The sequence below is a fragment of the Schistocerca americana genome, chromosome 1 (genome assembly GCF_021461395.2).
Source record: "Schistocerca americana isolate TAMUIC-IGC-003095 chromosome 1, iqSchAmer2.1, whole genome shotgun sequence".
Classification (NCBI taxonomy): domain Eukaryota; kingdom Metazoa; phylum Arthropoda; class Insecta; order Orthoptera; family Acrididae; genus Schistocerca; species Schistocerca americana.
Window position 1 is genome coordinate 1,011,948,604 of NC_060119.1, and position 22,536 is coordinate 1,011,971,139.

The 22,536-nt window shown below is 37.5% G+C and overlaps 1 protein-coding gene across 6 annotated transcripts in view; it reads left to right on the top strand.

The window, feature by feature from the left end:
• Nucleotides 1-22,536, top strand: part of LOC124616175 (regulator of G-protein signaling loco) — a 252,994-nt gene that overhangs the window by 207,670 nt on the left and 22,788 nt on the right. For all 6 annotated transcript variants that reach the window (XM_047144462.1, XM_047144471.1, XM_047144494.1 and 3 more), the window contains exons 2-4: nt 5,155-5,271; nt 5,676-5,897; nt 16,959-17,156. In XM_047144462.1, the coding sequence (XP_047000418.1) occupies nt 5,155-5,271; nt 5,676-5,897; nt 16,959-17,156 (537 nt within the window). The remainder of the gene's footprint in view (nt 1-5,154; nt 5,272-5,675; nt 5,898-16,958; nt 17,157-22,536) is intronic.

Below are 22,536 nucleotides of genomic sequence, written 5' to 3' on the forward strand. Positions count from 1 at the left end.
CCAAATTTGTGTATATGCAGCGCTTGGCCAGGAATGAAAGCAACAGAAGTGTGAGCTTCAGATGTCCAGGCGTGTAGAAAAAATAGCATTTCTAATGTGGTTCGGGCGAAGCATGAGCCATTTATGTTAGCATAGCTTTGAGGCAGTGGTGGCGCAGCAGAATATATTGTCTTTAAGGACATGGTTCTACACTACATCTTCTTTATTACAGCTGTTTTTTTTTTTATAATTTAGGAGAGAGTCGTTGTTGTTGTGGTCTTCAGTCGAAAGACTGGTTTGATGCAGCTCTCCATGCAACCCTCATCTGAGAGTTACTACTGCAACCTACATCCCTCCAAATCTGCTTAGTGTATTCATCTCTTGGTCTCCCTCTACGATTTTTACCCTCCACACTTGCCTCCACTACTAAATTCATGATCCCTTGATGCCTCAGAACGTCTCCTACCAACCGACCCCTTCTTCCAGTCAAGTTGTGCCACAAATTCCTCTTCTCCCGAATTCAATTTAGTACCTCCTCATTAGTTACATGATCTACCCAACCAGTCTTTAACATTCTTCTGTAGCACCACATTTCAAAAGCTTCTATTATTTTCTTGTCGAAACTGTTTATCATCCATGTTTCACTTCCATATGTGGTTACACTCCATACAAATACTTTCAGAAAAGATTTCCTGACACTTAAATCTATATTCAATGTTAACAACTTTCTCTTCTTTGGGAATGCTTTCCTTGCGATCGACACTGTACTTTTAGAGTTATGATGCAAATAATTATTCTTGTAGGGTCTGCAATTTGCCAGGAAAGACTGCCCCTGCAGCTTAGTGATGAACACTTATCATAATGATGTGCAAAACTCTATTCCAAATTCAGACCTTAGGGTTATCTGTGTTGCAGATTTCTGGAAAATGGGTAAAAATTCTGATGGGAGCAAGTGAAAATCAGCTTGAATAAGTGTTCATAAGAGATCCACACAAGTGTTGAATCAGATTACCAGCCACAAAGCATTGCTGCTGTTTTTGTTGTTCAGATTGTGAGAACATTGACAGTCATAAGTACTAATAAAAGATATCTGTGTTATTTTTAGTTAGTTAGGTAGTTACATGTTCAGTAGATCGTTTTGCACGATAGAACATAATGGTGTGGAATGAGTCATTTTACATTCACATTGCAAATTGATTTGTACATTTGGTTAAATCCTGAACATTTTTAAGATATTTTTTTGTTTTCCACCCAAAAGAAAAAAGATATACAGTTGTGAGTTAGTAATTCATACCCATCACCTTTTACACATTACAGTAATAGAAATTCTTCTGCAGAGTAGGAGGGGCTGTCAAGGAGAAAATTACTCAGTTTTCCTTCAAATTCCACTTTGCTGTCTGTCAAGCATTTTATGTCACTGGGTAAGTGATCAAAAATTTTTGGGCAGCAGTGTGCATCCCTTTTTGTGCTAAAGACAACCTTAATGTGGATTAATGAGCATCACTTTACTTTCTGGTATTGTAATTGTGTGCATCATTGTTGATTTTGAACTTGGTAGATTATTTACAACAAACTTCATGAGGGACTAAATAAACTGTGAAGCAGTAGTCAGAATACTGAACTCCTTAAACAGATGTCTACAAGATGATCATGGGTGGGCACCACATTTTACTCTTACAGCACACCTTTGTGCAATGAAAACTTCCTTCTTTAAAAATGAGTTACCCCCGTCCATTATTCCACATGACATTATTAAATGAAAATATGTCAACTTACTGATTTGTCTGTCCTCAAGATTTGTAATAATTCTAAGTGCGAATGTGACTGAACTGTATTAGGAGTTTCAAAGTGTCCTTTTTATGGTTTGAATTCTCATCAGTATGGAGACTTAAGAATATTGATCTTTCCACCCTATTTATTATTTCCTTACCATGTGTTACATTTATCATTGGTGTAGTACCTCAAGATGTGCAGAACTGAACTTATTGTGTCTTAGTAAAGTTGAGAGTAAGACTATTTGCAGAAATCAGTCAATGAGCCTTTTAAGAATTCTAGAATACATCAACGTCTCAAAAATTGTGGAAAATGATGTCAGCGGAGTTGGTCATTTCATGTTTACCTTCTCCTTTTCTTCTCTCTTATAATCCAACCAAGAACTTCCTTAGTCTATCTAGTATTCACACAAGTATCCACATGTCTTGTCCACATCCGTTTATTTAGTCATATTTATATCTTTCACTCTAGTCCACACCTAGATTCATTTGTTTGTATTCTCATCTTTTCTAATAATTTGCAGAATGCATCTCTCCATTGTTCACTGAAAACTTTCACTTTTTGATTGATCCTTGACTCACTGTAGTGAGTCAGAACTGGCAACACTCATTTGTTGTTAACTTTCTGGTTCAGTCACTGCAGAAACTTTGCATCAAAAATTCTATTTAGTTTTCCGGTAGAATTTTTACTCATTACATTTACTGTCTATCCAGTTATTTTCAGTTGCCATGAAGTAAAAACTCATCATGTGGGTCTACATTGTCACTGTTGATCCATACAATTGTTTTTTAGTCTGATTATCCATTAATTTAGTTTTATTATGGTTGATTTTCAGGCCTTCTTATAACTTGATCTAATTGGCTCTTTCATTTGTTATAGAAGTTTGTTAGTACTGGAGGCATATAGTAAAATGCCATCAGAAAAAAATGTTTGAGGGTTATTGCATTAATTCATATTTCTGTTTTTATCTCCATTTAAGAACTTAAAAACTTCCTAAATTGCTGAGAATTTTTGTGGTCACACAGAATCTCTTTCGGTTCTGAGTTTTCCACTATCTCAGTGCAAAACTCATGAAAGCTGAGCTTTTATTCCTAACATATTAGCTTGTAAAGGATGAATGTCCGCCCCCAGTAGCTGAGTGGTCAGCGTGACAGACTGTCAATCCTAAGGGCCCGGGTTCGATTCCCGGCTGGGTCGGAGATTTTCTCCGCTCAGGGACTGGGTGTTGTGTTGTCCTAATCATCATCATTTCATCCCCGTTGATGCGCAGGTCGCCGAAGTGGCGTCAAATCGAAAGACCTGCGCCAGGCGAACGGTCTACCCGACGGGAGGCCCTAGCCACACGACATTTCATTTTTTCAAAGGATGAATTTGTGCAGTACTTATCAGTTGAGTGTGTAGCAACAATGCTATTACTGTAACTGTGTTCATTAACTAAACTTTACATGTTGTGAATAATTTAGGGCTGAAGGAGATGACTCGTGTAGCAGAAGTCTTAAGTCAATCGAAAGGCACACAAAAAAAGAATGAAAACTTTGTAACCTTTCAGGCTACTCTTTTAACAAGCTGAACTACAAATACATACAAGTGTATATGTACTCCAGCTCCTTAAAATGATTTGTCTAAAAACTAGTGAAATTTTCATTATTTTTCGTTTGCCTGACAATGATTCAATGCTTTACTCCTAAGTTGTCTTCTTTGCTCCTAAATTATTTACATTTTGCCTGACTTTTCCTTGCCATATTTATAAACTTTACATTTTGTTGTATACAGTAGTGATTCCATAATCTTTCATATCATTGAACTACTCCGAATTTAAATAACTCAGGATGTGAAGATTTCTAATGAACATTGCATTACCACCAGACAGCTTGTTTAATGTTACCCAATTATCAGTAAATTCATGTAGAAAAGTCATGCTACTGCAGTTAGTTTTTCTGAATTAATTCAGTTTCAAATTTGATACTTTTTTCATAGAATCTGTTTGACTATCATGGAATGCGTTGCGTTAACTGTAGGAGCTGCTGTTATGGAGTGGATGCATAGCTCTGCTGATGCAGTTCTTACCAGTTACACTTAAGCAGTTGATCATGGAGTCTCAAGTCTGCACAAGATTACACTTACGTTAAATTGGAAAAGCACACAGGCTCCAGTTAGATGCAGTACATATACAGTATTAAATTTCCGTCAACCTCTTCCATTTATGGATAATGTTTCTACAATAATTTGCGAAAGTTATCTAATTTAATTAATTAGAATTGCTGTTGGTTGTTTCCTTTGGTTAGTCATCTGTGTTTGTGAAGTATATATATATATATATATATATATATATATATATATATATATATATATATATATATATATATATATATATATATATATATATATATATATTTTTTTTTTTTTTTTAAAGGATGCTAGGCGATAGGAAATACACACAAATCATAAATGAATCAAGTCACGAGAACAGTGTAGTAATTTAGTACCAGCAGTTAATGAGCTTGCACTGAGAATGCTGATAAACCGTCATCTCTCTAAAAGAAAAAGGAGGCAGCAGTCAGCTATCTGGTTGTGGCTCGGAGTTTCCTGCTGATTTCCTCTGCTGACGAATCGTGGTGCAGATACTTGCACAATTCTAGCTGTCTACTTCCTCCATGTTCTCAGTTGTTAACTGTGCAGTCTCAGGAAAGTTCATTCATGCACATTTTTACAGCAGGCAACATAAATGAAATGAAAACGTGCAGTAATAGAATACTACATAATGAAGAATTCAAATGTCACTTGTCTAATTTACTTAGAATTAAATCAGCTTCACACCATGATTTATACAAAATAAAGGCAAGTAATAATTTTGTTGTATTGTTTCTGTAAATGTAAACAAATCATATTCAAGCAGAGCATTACCTTTCAAGTGACTGAGTTGGATGTAGAACTGTTTTAAATTGGAAAATTACACTGTGAACTCTGTTTGATGGGAAATGAGATATTGTGAGTTGTGTACTGTGTACTAATAAGAATTTTGAGACATTTTATGTGTTTATTTTCTACTTATCTGATACTGGACAACGAGTGATTTTTGTATTAGTGAAGAGTCGTGTTCTAGTAATGTCAGCCTGGAATATTTATAATGATTATATGATTTTATTTAGGGTCACTTTGTTTTTTGTAGCAGTCCATTTATATTCAGCAAAACATGATGTTATTTTAATCTCAAAATATGTAGGTAGTTAATAAAACGTGTCCTCATTACATACTCTGCACAATGTATTTTCTTTGCTGAAAACATGTCAGTGTTACTAAAAGAGTTTTGAGTTTTTCTGTGCAAACTTCTACGTTGCCACATCTACTGTGTGTTCGAATCAAAAAGCTGTGTAATTGATTGTTTTACCCTTATTCTTGCAGCATTCTGATCAAGAATCGACAAGCTTGGAACAAGAAGAGCCTGAGAAAGGTGTTGCAAGTTGGGCAACAGCATTTGAGAAACTGTTGGAGGATCCAGCAGGTCTTCATACTTTTGCTGTAAGTGGAAAACAAACACAAATATTTTTACTCATCCTTTGTTAAAAAGATTGATTTCTATTATGTAATCAATGAAATAGTAGTCGTGTAACTATTGGCAGTATTCATGGTTCATGTTATTATTCAAAAGCCCTAATCTGTTTTCCCTCTGAAGTGCTTGTTGAGTATTTACACTCATGTTATTATTCAAAAACTCTAACCGATTTCCCCTCTGAAGCATTTGTTGAGTATTTACACTATTTAATATGACTCTATAATAACTGAGTGATGTGCATTTGCTGCGTGTGAAATAATTTTGGTAGTATCCAAATGCCATGCGCGCATTTCTAAGACGATCTAATCCTCACCTTTGAAGCCGTATTAACCTGAAACACTATTAAAAATATTGTTTCGTATTCCAACAGGAATTCTTGAAGAAGGAATTTAGCCATGAAAATATTTACTTCTGGGTGGCATGTGAAAGGTACCGTGAACTGAAAGATGAATCGGAGAGAAAACGAGCAGCAAAGGAGATATTTGAGCGGCATCTGTGTCTTGGAGCCTTAGAACCTGTAAATGTGGATTCTCATGCACGGCAAGTTACTCAAGATGGGCTGGAACAAGCTCCAGAGACTTTGTTTGTTCAGGTATGTTATAATTTATCTATAAACAAAAGCAGTGACACTATTAATTATATTTACATTAAGAGAGCATTAGTTTCAATGTTTTGAGCCTACCACTGTTCAAAAGACTTGAAAACTAATGACATCATTAGAGTGGGTTATCATTCGTGAATTCCATTTAGGAGGACTGTATTATATCAAGTATGGTGGTATATATCATTTTCGGCATAACTCAACAGTTTGTGTTCTAAACTGTCTGTTAGTAATATAAAAAATGTAGTTCCACACAAACAAGTGCTTGAACCTTTGATAGGCAAGAATGAAAACAGTCTTATAACACGGAGATATGGCAGAAGTACTATGGTTCCAGTTTCTGTAATGAAACAAGTATAATTCATTTAGCAAGTTTAATACTTTTCCATGTCAGATACTTCATATTTTATTGCCAATGTTTGAAATATTATTCATGAACTATTTCTGCACATAATGCAGAAAGTAGTTCAGTAGTTCCCTTCTAGCAGCAGTTTATCGTATATTTCTGCTGCAACAGTATTTTTCAAGAGATTGAGAAAAAGCATGCATTATTTCCATTTTTATTGGACAGATGGACATAACTGCAGGCTTATATTGGTGACAACAGTCCGTTGGAGATGAAAAAAGAAACACATTTTATGCTTGTGTGTTACAACCCTTCTGGAGACCGAAAACCTGCTTTGCAGGAGTCAACATGGATTCATAAAGCAGCAGTCATGTGAAATTTGGTTCCCTCTGTTTGTACATGTTATTTAGAAGTACAGGTTATTTAGAAGTACTTGATAACAGTCCTTCATTTCCGTTACACATTTGATACTGTTCTGCACTTTTATACAGTCCACCAAATATTTGCACACTGGAACCAAAGTATTGGAATGCGTGTCGATGCTTAGTTGTCGGAAGTATTTTCAATTTTGATAGGAGTTCGCCAGGGCTGTATACTCTCCTCATCACCTGTATTTTGAAAACTCCTCCTATCTACACTTGATGGAAATTATATAGGAATGCTGGGTAATGGAGTTATCATCAATAACATCAGGTACACTGATGAGACTGTCTTACTTGCAACCAGGCTGAAAGATCTGCATGAACTAGTAAACACTGTTACTGAAGAGGGCAACACTGTGAGGTTACATTTAAATCTCAAAAAGGGCAAAATGGATAGTTGTCAGCAGAAACCAAAATGAAATTCAGGGCATTTACACACACGGTAATGATGAGATTGAAAAGATTTATCATGTAAATATTTGGGGTGTCAAATCAATGATAACTGGGATGTCTCTTCAACAAATTCACACCAGAACTAAACAGGCCAGGAGTTCTTTCCCAAAAATGAAGAAAGTTCTTAATAGCAGCGGCTTAAGTATTACACTTTGCACTCACCTACTTTGACGCTACATGTTCAATATCCCATCCGATGGAGTTGGGTTGTGAACATTTACCACAGTATTTGGTAAGAAGTTGGAGGCATTTGAAATGTGGATGAATTGAAGGCTAATAAAGATACCATACCATCGACAGATAGTCAAAAATCTTGCAGTACTGCTGTCTACATATAAAAATATAGAAATTCTCAATATCATAAAGAGAAGAAATTTTCAGAGACTTTCACCATATAATGTGAAATAACAAATACCACCTGTTGCAACCAATACTTCAAGGAAGACTGATGGCAGCCATGGTCCACGACATACAAAATGATGTTGGCTAAAGAACTTAAGTCAGTGGTTTGGACTGAACACAAAATTACTGTTCTGAAAAGTCATGAATATACATTAGATCATGATACTGATCAATAATGCAGGATGAGTCACTTAGAACAGAATATTATAGCCCAACTTTATTAATTGACTGAAATTTTTTTAACAAGTGAACTTAGTATGTTACTCTAAAACTTTTTTGTGGGGGCAGGGGGCGGGGGTGGAGTTATAGGTGAAAGTAATGTTAGTTGGAGTGTTACAGGACATTACTGTTCAGAGTACCTGTAAATGACATGGTGGATAACATCAGAAGCCCCATGAAGGTGGTCATGGACAACATATTTAGGGGTGCCACTTTACCAGCAACTTTGAATGTTTGAAGAACTGTGGAGGGCTGACACTTTGTCTAGGGACTTGGAGGTGACAACATAAATTAATCTTTTGTATTCCAGGTAAGTAGGCAGGAAGTGCTATTACAGTTATCATTTACTGGAAGCAGTTACAGCCATAAAATATCGAGAGCTGCATGTTCACAGACATTTAAGCTGTAATGACCAAGTAAAACCAGTATCATAAGTTGAAAGGCAGATGTCGTAGCAATAGTCCTAAGGAAATATATTTCAAGCATGAAGGAGATGGCTTTCAAAAATTTCATTCAACCAATTCTTGTGTATTGGCCATCAATTTGATAGCTGTATCAGGTAGGATTGCTGGAGGAGATAGCAAAGATGCAAAGAAGAGATGTACTAATTTGATTAGTCACTGCAAAAATAACACAAGTTACTTATCCAACTGTAGTGGCAGACAGTACAAATGAGATATGTTGATATTTTTTATTGTTGAAATTTCAGTAGTTCACACTCTGCCATAAATATTTTGTGAAATAACCATTGAAATTCCAGTTTACACAGAGGCTTACAGAGTATAACATTGGAATTGATGGAGATATAACTGCATCAGAATTTTCAAAAAAATTAAGCTGTGAAATGGGACAAATGAAATTACTATAGTGTGATAATTCAGATTGAGTTTCTGTTAAACTTCACATGCATGTGACTTGGAGAAGATTCATGTGTTTAATCTTCCTACAAAGGAAAGTAAACGAAGGTTACACAGCATAATTTTAAAAGTAAATTAACTTCGTGAAAGTCATAATATTGTTTTTTTATTTCATTGCATTTTATCAGATACAGACAAATAAGTTTGTTTATTTGAATTTTTTCACACTAAAGCACAAAAAAAGTCAAAAGTGTTAGAAATAGTCAATAACAAAAAACTAGTGGAAGATTTTGTGAAATTGTACATAATAGAGGAAAGTGAAGCTAATGTGATAACCAAACTAATTTAAAATCAAGGATTCGACTGTGGACTAAAAGGAACAAAATCTTCGTATGAGAAAAAAGAAAAACATGAGTCAAAGTAAAGTAGAGCAATGAAAAATTCATGAGTCTGTGTTGCTTGAAAAAGAAAAAAAAAATGCAAATTGACTCACATTGTGTGGGAAACAATGACTTTATTACAAAATGATGCAGGAGAGTTAAAGATAATTTACAGAAAAGATAAAATTTTGACTTTGGTCACCACAGATTAGGTGGCTCCAGACAAGAAGCAAACCAACAGTAGTGATGTTTGTGATACACTTTCAGCAAATTAGTTGCCTGTGAACATACAAGAAATATTTGTAAGTAACTAGCAAACCCGAAAATGCTTTGAAATTGCTATATACATATGGGAATTGGAAATACGTCCCAATTTCCTCCTTCCCCCTTCCTTTGTTCATCTCATCTTCCTCCCTCCCTATCTCTGTCCATCACCTTCCATCCCCCACCCCTCTTCCCCCAATCTCTTACACTACACTCACTCTCCATCCATCCCCTCTTCCGTCATCTCTGTCTCTATCCTCCTCCCCCTTCTTTATATCCATTTCCTACTCCATTCTCATATCCATTTCTTCCCCCTTTCTCTGTCCATTTCCTCCTCCAAACCCCTCCCTCTGGCCTTATTTATTCTTACTGCAAACAGGAATTGCATGGGAGTAGAAGTCAAAAGAAAAGGGTAATTTGGTTGGAATCATTAGTCTGTGGAGTGAGAGAGAGACCTTTCCAGCTGCTGAATGTGTGAGGATAGGAGCTTTAATCACAGTAATTTGCATGGTTTTAATAAACAAACAGGTAGGATTATAAAGTTGGGCATAAACATAACTGTCCTGTTTTCTATTAATAATGACTGTGAAAAGAAAAACAAAACCACACATTTTTATAGCACAACTTAGCATGTTCTTTCATGCAGCCAGTTTAACAGAATGTGTTTATTGTATAACTCTTATTCAGTTTGCCTCCAAAGGCTGTCTACTTTCCTTGTCAGTCACATGGACTCAACGATCTTGTAGTGGGCTGACATTGCGCATACATGAGCGATATTTCAACATCTCACTGGTGGCAGTTTTCCCGAAGAAGTAAATCACAATCTGAAATCAACTGAATGTTCGCAACACACCAAATTACCTCAGACTGACATCAATTTAATCTTTACAACACACTAAAGATGTCATCACATGTTTGACCGTCTGTTTTGTTAACATTCCAAATTATTTTGTGCATAAGCTCCAACTGACTGAGTCAAACTCAACTGTATCTGTCATTCTGGAGTCACACTGGATTTTGCTTGAGAAATTCTTATTCGATTTGCCTCCAAATGCTGTCTATGCTCTTCATTAGTCTCATTGACTTTGTGATTATATAGTTGGCCTGCAGTGTGCACACACCAACCAATATTTTGACACCTCATTGGTGGCATTTTTGCCAAAGAAATAAACCACAAAGTGAAATCAATTGAGTGTTTGCAATGCAACAAATTACCATGAACTGACTCCAATTCAGTCTTGGCAACATACCAAAAATACGATCAACACCGATAAAACACTGAAATATCACTTTCATTAGTATTCTTGTTCACAAAATATGAATACTCAGTGTAGAATTTGTTGCTATGAAAACATGCCACAGCATAACTTTTAAATGAATGTCACCTTTTTTGTGTGAAAACATGTGATAGCAGAACTGTCAAACCAACCATCACAATTCTTTCATTGGGATCTTCATATTAAAATACCATCCAAATTTTTTACTTTACTGGTGCATTTTCCAAAAATTTTCTGTCTCACAAACCTTGCCCTGATAATTACAGAACAAAAAACAGTAAGCCAAATTGGTTGAATTGTTCTCAAGTGGTTATGTTTCATATATGTGGCAATTGGTTTTTATTTATACAGATAATTTGAAATTTTTAAAACATGGCACAAGTATTTTGGTGTGTCATTAGGAGTACTGAACAACAGTAGAAGCAACTGTTGTTGTTTTAGCAGCAGTGTTACTAATAACTAAGAATGTGATTTAATGGTGACCATACTGTGTCATAATATTTTAACATTAATCCTTCAGGTAGTCACATGAATGAAATGAAAATTGTTTCCTCATCCTCCAGGACATCATCATGATGATGTTAATTATTTTGCTTTGTTGTACCATTTTGCATGATCTAACATTTACAGTTTTTTTGCCGTTTTCTCAGGTTGCCATGTTCTGATGTAAGTAAGAACTGGACACCAGTATATAAAATGCCCAGTAATAATAATAATAATAATAATAATAATAATAAAACAAGGTATCACATATTGTATTAATGTTTTACAATTTGCATTTTGTGTGAGCAGTACAGAAAAAGTATTTCAGTTTCTGTACATCCACATTAGTTTTGGGAGTTGCTTTGCCTGTTCTTCTAAACGTACATGTCAAATGTCTGAATATTGTTGCCCAACTAATAGGAACAAAACCAGAATATTCCAAAATACAAAAAAACCATCAAGTTAAATTAAAATTTTATGTTTTATGGCACAATAATATTAGATAACATTAGGACCAAATAAAAAGTTTACTGAGGCAGTAAAAAATTAATTTCTGTTCTCAGTTTCTACACTGAATGTTGTATATGGCTTGATACAGATTTTACTATATAATTATGAGTTAGATGCTGTGCAGCCTAATTCAAAGTGAACTACTGCAATTTTCAATTTGAACATTATAACCATTTCTGAATAATTACTAGTGTTTGCTGCAGATCAGCTAATCAGTCTTCAGGCACCAATTGCACTCTGCCCTAAATCTAACAAAAACAGTTTTACAATGCAATTGTAAAAGACAGCTTGTTATTCATAAGCATCCTCTGTTCCAATCAGTTTTTCAATATTTGTCATTTATGTTCTTCTTTCTGTTGTTGTCAGACAGTGGCAAGACACTAGTCTTACGTTTAGGAGAATGGCAATTCAAAATCCCATCTGCCTATCATATTTATGTTTTCTGTGATTACCCTGAGTTGCTTTATGCAAAGTCTGGGATGGTTTCTTTGAAAGCGACAAGACCAATTTCCTTTCCAATCCTTCCCCAGTCTGAACTCCTGGCTCATCTCTAATGGACTCATTACTGACAATGTGCTAAACCATAATCGTCCTTCCTTTAACCCTTTGACTGCTGGAGGCGCACCATCTGCTTGGCGCACTGAGCCGGCACAGCATGCAACGTAATCCGGCTACCTGTGCTAAGTGCCTGTCCCTTGGAGCTGCCGCGGGGACCAGAGCAGTTCGCACTGGTCAACCCGCCCTGTGCTGAATACTTATGGACTGATTACAACTTGTGCAGAGCCAGCATGAATTTTTGGAGACTTTGGGCAATAGTTTTTGTAAAGAAATCAAATTTGGTCATCTTGTACAACTTTATGCATTTTCTTAAGAATAATAATGAAAAGAATTTTATGAGCCATACTGAGCCAGAAAATTGTAGGTAAAATCAGCCAAAAAAATAGGCACTTGAAAAAATTTCGAAGTTTGGCTTCTTGCATCTCCTGGGTGAATGCGGTGGTGAGCGTGAAACTTGGCATGTAGTAACCTAACAATTCAAGGTTCTCAAATATAAAGTATCATTTGCGTAGCTCTCTCCAGTACTGAATGAATTAAGCACAAAATTGAACATTTTGTAAAAAATTCGAAAATTCCATATTTTCGTTCTGATTTTGCTAAAAAACTATGTTCTATAAACCATTCCAAGCTGTGTAATTGGAATGAAAGTTGAGTGCAAAAATCGGGCCCGAAAACAATGTAAACTTCAGATTCACATATCTAGTATAGTGAATGCATGATGAAAATGAAATTTAGATTGCAATACATTGATAGAACAAACGTATGGAATAAAAATTTTTATTCCCCTACTATTTTCCAATAATCTACAAATTAATTGAAAAGATGTTGATTTTTATGAAAAGATGAAGGCAACTTTGCCTTCTTTTCATAAAAATCAACTCAATATTTCTTATACAAATACCGTTTTCTATTAATGCCTCAAAGCCAATCTCATTCGAACAACCAATTTTAATCCCCCCCCCACAATCCCCAGAACAGTGATTTGATTTCCAGTATTGGCTAACAACAGAGGCAAAGTAGCAAGAAAAATCTCACTGAGAACAGAGATTTAACTTTGGCATGTTACTTTTCATTCATCAAAGGCTTTTGAAATCAGTATGGAAAACAGGTTTTGTACAAGTAGACCAAATGTAATCTATATTTGCACTACTATGGATGAAAGAATACAACTGTCTATGTTGCATGTTAGTAATTTAAATGTATTGTACATAGATTAATATATGGGTTTTGTTATACTGGTGCAATGTACTCGATGTAATTACATTTACCACAGCACTGATGTTGCACCATCTCAGTCACTAAGTCCCTTCATTTGCCAGCAAACTATCTGATCAAAAATATCCGGACACCCCCAGAAACATACGTTTTTCATATTAGATGCATTGTGCTGCCACCTACTACCAGGTACTCCACATCAGTGATCTCGGTAGTCATTAGACATTGTGAGAGAGCAGAATGGGGCACTCCGCAGAACTCACGGACTAAGAATGTGGTTAGGTGATTGAGTGTCACTTGTGTCATACATCTGTACGTATGATTTCCACCCTCCAAAACATCCTGATGTGATAGTGAAGTGAAAATGTGAAGGGACACGTACAGCACAAAAGTGTACAGGCCAGCCTCGTCTATTGACTGACAGAGACCACCGACAGTTGAAGAGGGTCATAATGTGTAATAGGCAGACATCTATCCAGGCCATCACACAGGAATTCCAGACTGCATCAGGATCCTCTGTAAGTACTATGACAGTTAGGCAGGAGGTGAGAAAACTTGGATTTCATGGTCGAGCGGCTGCTCATAAGCCACACATCACGCTGGTAAATGCCAAACAATGCCTCACTTGGTGTAAGGAATGTAAACATGGGACAATTGAACAGTGGAAAAATGTTGTGTGGAGTGACGGATCACGGTACACAATGTGGTGATCTGATGTCAGGGTGGGGGTATGGCGAATGCCTAGTGAACATCATCTGCCAGTGTACGTAGTGCCAACAGTAAAATTCGGAGGCAATGGTGTTACAGTGTAATCGTGTTTTTCATGGAGAGGGCTTGTACCTCTTGTTGTTTTGCATGGCACTATCACAGCACAGCCCTACAATGACGTTTTAAGCACCTTCTTGCTTCCAACTGTTGAAGAGCAATTTGGTGATGGCGATTGCATCTTTCAACGTGACCGAGCACCTGTTCATAATGCACAGCCTGTGGCTGTGTGGTTACATAACAATAACATCCCTGTAATGGACTGGCCTGCACAGAGTCCTGACGCGAATCCTATAGAACACCTTTGGGATGTTTTGGAACGCCGACTTCATGCCAGGCCTCACCAACCGACATTGATACCTGTCCTCAGTGCAGCACTCCATGAAGAATGGGCTGCCATTCCCCAGGAAACCTTCCAGCATCTGATTGAACGTATGCCTGCGAGAGTGGAAGCTGTCATGAAGGCTAAGGGTGGGCCAACACCAAATTGAATTCCAGCATTACCGATGGAGGGCGCCACGAAATTGTAATTTTCATCCAGGTGTCCAGACACTTTTGATCACTTAGTGTATGAAGTAGTCAGGCACTGTTTGAATAATTTTGCATCTGTTTCCCATCCTTCTTTTCGATCTGGGCTTTAGGTTGGCTCTGGTGAAGTTAAAAATATAAATATATTTTTTTTACTTTTTTTGAATTCATACAGAAGTGTCGATAAATTTTCTCAGATTTAGTTCCCCTATGATTCTTTGTATGTTAAGTGTCAACACAGGGTACAACACATAATGGAACATTGCAAGTTTTGCATTGGTATCTAGTTTCCCGGTGCACTTTGTTTAGTGCAAACCGCACATGAGCGTACTTTTCTGTGAATGTTCACTCACAATAATAGCTGGAAAGTGTCTCCCTGTGAATCGCAGCGGATTCTCATCATTGTAGCACTGTCCCCTACCAGCTTTTTTCCGTTCTGTAGCATATTTTTATACAGTACCCTTTACGAGAGAAAGGTGAAACTGTGCGAGTGCCATTTTTCGCCCTGTTACCGACTGGTGGAGAGCTTGAGCATTTAGAATGCACAAATCCAGAATGTGGAAAAAATATTTATTGTACCATTTCACTGTCTTACGCACTGATCGCACCGAGCTCAGTTACATGTCACAATGGTCAACTGCACCCATACTCTAATTTTAATCTACAGTACACTGCAGTTTTTTTATTTTTTCGCCACTATTTCTGTCAGTCTTCTCTGTTTCAAACATTTGTGTTGTGTGACTTGTCAACATGCACACTTGTCTCTTATTGGACCACTTGATAGCAAGGATGTTGTCAGTGGACTTAAACTCAGTTTCTTCTGCAGTTTTGGTATGTTGCGCCTATTCTTACAAACAGTGCCACATGTGGCTGTTCCATGGTTGTGAAGCCAGAGGAACAGGTCCGGGCTGGAGTACCAAATAGAATACATATAGAATATGACCCTGTTCTACATATGGTCACATAGGAGTACCCGCTACATTGCCACTTTTCCTTAAATTGTGGAACCCAATTTCTGTTGTTGCGCCTGTATATACAATAAAATCCAAACTATACCCACTCTGACAGTCAGACAGTACAAATGTCTTTATTCTGAATCTACTTCACTTTGTTGGATTAAATTGCTGAAAAGATAATCGTTCTTTGAACAGCAAGAGACTTTCATCAATACAAAGCTTGTGATGTGGATGAAATGAATTATAAACTGTCTTATGAATTTTGTCAACAATCATACTAATTTTGAACAGACTGTCACCGCCAGTACTCGCAGAGTTATCACTGAAGTGCAGCGTTCTCAAAAGCAGACAAAAACAGTTTCGGAACATAATTTTGCTGAAAACTGGTGTGTTCAAAAGTGTATCTCTGGACCATTAATCACTTAATTTTAAATTCTTAACTTGGGACATTAGAAAGAAAATAGCAACAAACCAACACATTTCCTTAAATCCAGTGTCTTTCCACTTTGACAGTCAAGAATTCACAGATTCTGGAAAATTTTTTCTGGTGTAAACACAAAAACAGATTTCCTTCATCTGCAATAAATTGCAACAGTTCTTCAGACATAAATACCACAAAAAATGAAAGAATGCTTGGGTCAGTATGTAGTTGACATTTGTGTCCTGAACTTGAGTCATCAAAGTAATGGTTTAACAGATGGAAATCGGTTTCTTTCCAGTCAAACGCACCACTTAAGTGCGCTCTTTTCCAAACCACTTCACTGTCACTTTCTGATTCCTCAGAGGAACTGCTGACTGTAATTCTTGCTCTCCCCTCTGATGTAAAGGGCTAAGAACTATAGCTTTGAGTGTCTGTTGAAGACTCATCACTGCTTGCAAAATCAGATAATTCACACTCACTGTCGCTCCTAGTGAGCGTATCCAGGATCTCTCTATCTGTGCAACTACAGCGACATGACATTTCTCTGGTAGAAAACTGACTAAAACACGAGAAGTGAAGACGAATTCTGCTAAGAAGGAACATAGCAACAAACACATACACACTCTTGAACTATACAGTCAGACTATCAGACTACTGAACATCTACTGGAAGAACAGGGTGGAAGGACAGCTCTGTGTTTACATGTCCCTCGCGCTCAGGAGGCTGTGACTCAGCGCGCCTAGACTCATCCCTAGCGGTGAAGAGGCTGGTGGCACAATAGGCATCCTTAGCACTGCAGGGAAACCCAAGGGCTGCGCTTAGACACATTGGGCATGCCAGGGGAATGGCGAGGCATGACGAGCTAACATGTCCCCAGCAGTCAAAGTGTTAATGACAGGATTTATGAAGCTTATGTACAGAATTCTGAGATTTATGTTTTTCCTACAGTACTTTTTGTGTGTAATCTTAATGTAATCATTTTTGGTTTCTTTTTAGGCCCAGAAGCAAATTTTTGACCTTATGAAATTTGACAGCTACCCACGTTTCATCAAGTCTGAGCTTTATAAGGAGTGTTTGTTGAGACAGCTCTCAGGACAAGAGCTGCCGTACACTGGTGGTGAAGACCTAGATTCAGGTTTACAGCTGAAGCCCAAAGCAGAGGGTGATGGTTCGCCAAGCGGAACACGCACCAAGGTAAACATATAGTGGAAGATTAAATTACTTGCCATGTGAATAGTGTTGTTCATGTTCCATTTTTTGATTATAACTACGAGGGTCATTCAACAATGACTTGAGGCTAGGGCTGAAAAAGCTTTATTACTATATAATCAATCAAAATCAATATTTTCTCCCTTCAATATAGTCACTGTTATGAGCAGTGCACTTGTCCCATCTTCTCATCCACTTCTGAGACATATTTCAATACATTTGTTGATAATTGCAGCCTTTGAGTTTGAGTTTGTTGTTCACAGTAGAATACAGGAAAAAGTTGTTTGGGGCAAGATCAGAGCTCTATAGGAGGAAGATGTTCTCAAATCCATTTGACAACCACTTCAAAATCACCTCTAAAGCCTTCAGTGTATTATTTTTGGAACTGAATCGACATTCTTTGAGATCCTATTTCACATTAGTATAAAGAAAAAAGTTGCAGAGGGCAAGAGCAGGACTATACAGGGTGGGGGACCAACTCTTGTTGAGCAGATTTTTTATCTATCCAAGTAAATAATTTTATCAATAATTGATTATTCTTGGCTATATTTGTCATAACAGCTACTGCATCATAAAGCCACATGTTATGGTGCACCTTCCATTTTTCGTGTAGTTCCTTACATTTCGTCTGGATATGATCTTTTATCAGTGTTCGCAGTGCTCTGCATTTCCTGCGTGATCTTCCGGAACTCGATGTGTGTACACGGTGCTACAATAACCAAAAAAATGTGTTCACTAAGGCCTTATTGGCAGATTTCTGGGCTCATGTTTTTTTTTTTGGCCAAGTCTGCCCCTTTTGAACCTGCTTCTGTACTCTGTGTTTTCATTTCGTGGTTGTAACACTAGACGCAAAATTCATCAGCACTGTTGTTGGTTTTCTGCCAATTGTCCCCTTCAAAGTTGACACAATATTTTCATAAGACATCAACTCTGTCTTGTTTTTGAGCTGTTGTCAGTCTTCTGGGAATCCAGCAAGCTCGCGCTCATGACATGTTAAATGGTCCTTAAAATAGTGTGAGCACTTCCCACTGAAATTTTGAAATTTCCAGTATTTTTGTGAGTTTTCTAACATTCACCTGAGAGTCCTCGTGCACGATTGCTGCCACAGAGTTGATTGTTGTCACTAAGGACTGTGGTGGAGGCTCTATCCCCTCCTTTCGCCTCATACCTCACTCTTCCACCTTTGAAAGCTTTATGCTGTTGGAAACATGCAGAACAAGACATTGTAGACTCGCCATTAGCTCTACATAGATCTTGCAGCATTTGTTTCCAAAGCAGTCTTTTTCAGCATAACACAAAATTAATTACAAAATGTTGTTTTCCACATTCTGGTATTGTTAACTTTAGAGGTGGCTCAAACTACTACCACATTCAAGATGCTGCTGCCAGAGAACGATTGAGATCAGACATGGGTAGTGCCTGGTGGCAGTTGAGGATACTTAGTTGTACACAAAGCAGCCACTAGGTGGCCATACAATGGTCTTTTCGATATGTTTGAAAATGGTGAGGATTAATGATACCACCCTCAGCTGTGTGTTTCTAAAATTTCTTTATTTAATGTGGCCGGTGTGTGTGCTACACTGTGCCATCATCAGACTGTCAGTACCTAATAATTGGATCTATACCCAACTATCCAATTATTGGCTAATGAAGGACTGATAATGGTGCAGTGTAACACTGAAACCAGTTGCATTGGATAAAGAAATTTTAAAAACACGTAGCTGAAGATGGTACCATGAATCCTCACATACTGACCAACCCTTGTCCCATGTCCCATAGGAGATGAATATATGAACATTTGAAAATTAGTTGCAGTCTTAGCTAAATAGCCATCACATAAAACTTGTTTCTATTTATGTATGTATGAGGGAATACCCAAAAAAACATAGAATTATTTTTTAAAAATATAGATTTTCAAATTCTTTACAAAACAACCTTATCCCCTTCAAAATACTCTCCATTACAATTAACACATTTGTCCCACCAGTGCCTCCACTGTTCCAAACATTTTTTGTAGTATCTTTAGGAATGGCTGACAGCCCCTCCCTCATTTTTTTGACTTTTTCAATGTTGTCAAATCAGTGTCCTTTCGTGCCCCTTTTCATGTGTGGAAATAAGAAAAATCGCACGAAGCCAGATCAGGTGAGTAAGGTGCTTGAGACATGGAACCATGCCACTTTTAGCCAAAAACTGGCGTGAGTAAGGTATGTGGGGCATGGAACCATGCCACTTTTTGCCAAAAACTGGCTAACAGAAATGGCTGTGTGTGTAGGTGTGTTGTCATGATGGAAGAACCAATCTCCTGTGTGCCACAAATCAGGTCTTTTTTGACAAACACCAAGCTTCAAGATAACTCACTAATCATTTGTCTGTTGACAGTTTGTGAGCACAAGCTCTCAAATTTTTTCATTATTTTCGTTGATTCGGGCAGTTGATGGATGTCCAGAACGAGGTTTGCCATCACATGTCGCCATTTTTAAATCAAGCAAACCACTCATACTCTTGAGTTTTTCCCATAGTGTCATCCTAGTAGGTTGTTTCCAACATTAAAACAGTTTCAGCACCATTTTTACTGACCAGAAAACAAAATTTCACACCTGCATGTTGTTCACTTAAATTTGCCATTATAAAAAATAAAACAAGAACAAAACAGCACTAACAAAAAAAAAATCACTGCAGATGAACAGAACAAGCAGGTGGACAACAGAAGCGGTACTGAACTGGCAATGAGTTGTGTTATGCACATCAAGCGGCGGAAATGCATACTACCCAAGATCCGTCCATGGCAATGCCTTTCCCCCCATATGTATGAACAAAAATGACGCTAATGAATTGAGTAGTTTTTGGTGGTGTTCTCGGTATATGAGTGGTGAGAATATACCTGATCAAGGACACCAGCAACATTTGTCCCTGTTTTCTCTTTGCTACAACATCTGCTTATCAGTGTCCCACTGTAGGCAATCCATTTCACTGGATAACAGTGTCAGAGCTTGCACTAAAACACAACAATAACAGTTTGTCTGCTTACTGCACTTACCGTGTGGTATGAATTTTTTTCCTTTGAACTCACTGTGTTTGAAACACTATTACTGATTGGTTATAATTAAACTGCAGCTACTGACAGATGTAAAGTGTGGGTTGTAATTATCATATGACACTGAAACTTGGTAGGTGTGCTAATGCATTAATGTGGAACCGATTTACAATGGAAAAAAAATTGGTTCCGTTGGCCTCCAGGTGCAAATCTGGTACTTTGGATGCAAGCAAGATGTATATAAATGTTTCCACATGTAATGGATTACGAATGGAATATGGGCAGAAAAGGTCAATCAAGTGAGAAAGGCATAATGCTAATTTTATTATTAACCATCGCTTACACAATTTGTTCATCAGGAGTGCCGGAGATGTTGAAGTGATGCTGCAGCCATAAAGTGATGTGATCAGTAGTTGCTCACAGCAGTTGCTGTGGAACCTTGAGCAATGTTCTGCCGCATATTGGCCTTCAGGTCAAGTAGGGACTGAACATGTTCTTGGTAAATGCATTCTTTTAGGTATCCCCATAGCCAAAAATCATATAGATTCAGATCGGTTGATCTTGTGGGACATGCATTTGGAAAACCCCTGGAGGTAACATGTTCGTGAAAGATTGCGTTAAGCAGATCTTTCACTGGGCGAACAACTTGAGGTGTTGCCCCGTCTTTAATGAAAACAGTGGTTTCCACACAGTTGCATTCTTCCAGAACAGGAATTTCATGCTGTTCGAGGTGGTCTCAATAACGTGCAGATATCACGGTACACCTGACAGGCCTCGTGGGTGCATTCTCTTCAAAGAGAGAATAAAGATGCTTGTTAATCCGCTCTACACAATCACACACAGGAAGTGAAATAGCTCTTTGAGCACAACTCGTGGTTTAACAGTACCCCAGATGGCTTAACAGTATCCCAGTTTCAGTAGTTCTGTGTATTCACAGCATGCTGTAGTGTAAAATGTGCCTCATCACCCCATAAAATGTTGCCCGGGAACATCTCCGTGTCAGAAACCAAACAGCAAATTTGGAACATTGCTGCAGATCATGGGATTTCAGTTGCTGCATCATCTAAATATTCTATGCAAACCAGTGTAAAATAGGCAACAAAACTTTTCGTACCCTTGACCATGGGATGATCAATTCTCATGACACTGCACAAACATTACCACTACCCGGAGCACATGGTGCGGCATCATTTTCAGCAACAGTAAGCTTGTCAATAACTTCCACCCGGATAGGACTCCTTCCTTGTACAGGTGCCACACCAAGCTCACCCGTGTTTTTGAATTTCATTATCATCTTCTTTAAACCATATAATCACATCATGCCCTACTCAGACCTTTCAGTCGCCGATAGTCTCAATGCAGCACTGTAATAGCTTCCCTTCACATATAATTGTTTCACTGATAGTGCATGGTCTCTCTTCTCAAAAGCTGTAGTGTTCACTCATTTTATGGCTTGTCAAATGACAGCGTGGATGTCATACCATCATACAGTGTACAGCACCAGATTTGCACCTCGTGGCCACAATTGGAACTAATTTTTCTTCCAGCTTAAATGGGTTCTGCATTAATGCTTTAACATATCTACCAAGTTTTGCTGCCATATGATAATTAAGCCCACACTGAATATCCATGAGTAGCTGCACTTTAATTATAACGACTTTAATTATAATGTTATTGTTATACCCCATTTGTTGCAGTCTTCAAACCTCCATCTGATCATGTAGATTTAGCTTTTACGTAGTTCTTCAAATCACTTCAGAGCGATAGTTTCTTTGTGTTGACCAGAGCCAATTTACTTAACATTTCTTGACCAGCTGAACACAATACCTATTCTAATGGCTACTTGTCCCTCTTACTTGATCCCTATGTTTCCTCATGCTTCCCATAGTCATATTCCCTCACTCACTTATTGCAGTAGCTTTTTGTTCAGCTTTGCACTTGCATGCCCTCCCTTCAACATTTTATTTACTTAAATTCAACATTTATGATACATTTGTGTCTGTTAATATGTATTTCTAATCTTTATTCTTATTTTTATTGTTCCTTCATCTGCAGTAAATAACCTGGCAGTTTTTTTTCTGTATTTTGATTTATTTTTTTGAATTCAGAATAACGATTCTATTACTAGGCGGGAAAGGGAAGAAACAATTGGAGAGAATAGTGAGAAAGTTAATAATTTGACATTAACCGTATTTTTTATTGTTATTTATAGTGCTCAGTTTTGTGACTCGACTGTTAACAAACTACATGGTGAAAAATGGGGCTCAGTAACAATTGTTTAAACAATCTTAATTTACACTGATGAGGGGGCTTCATGGGCTGCTCTGCCCT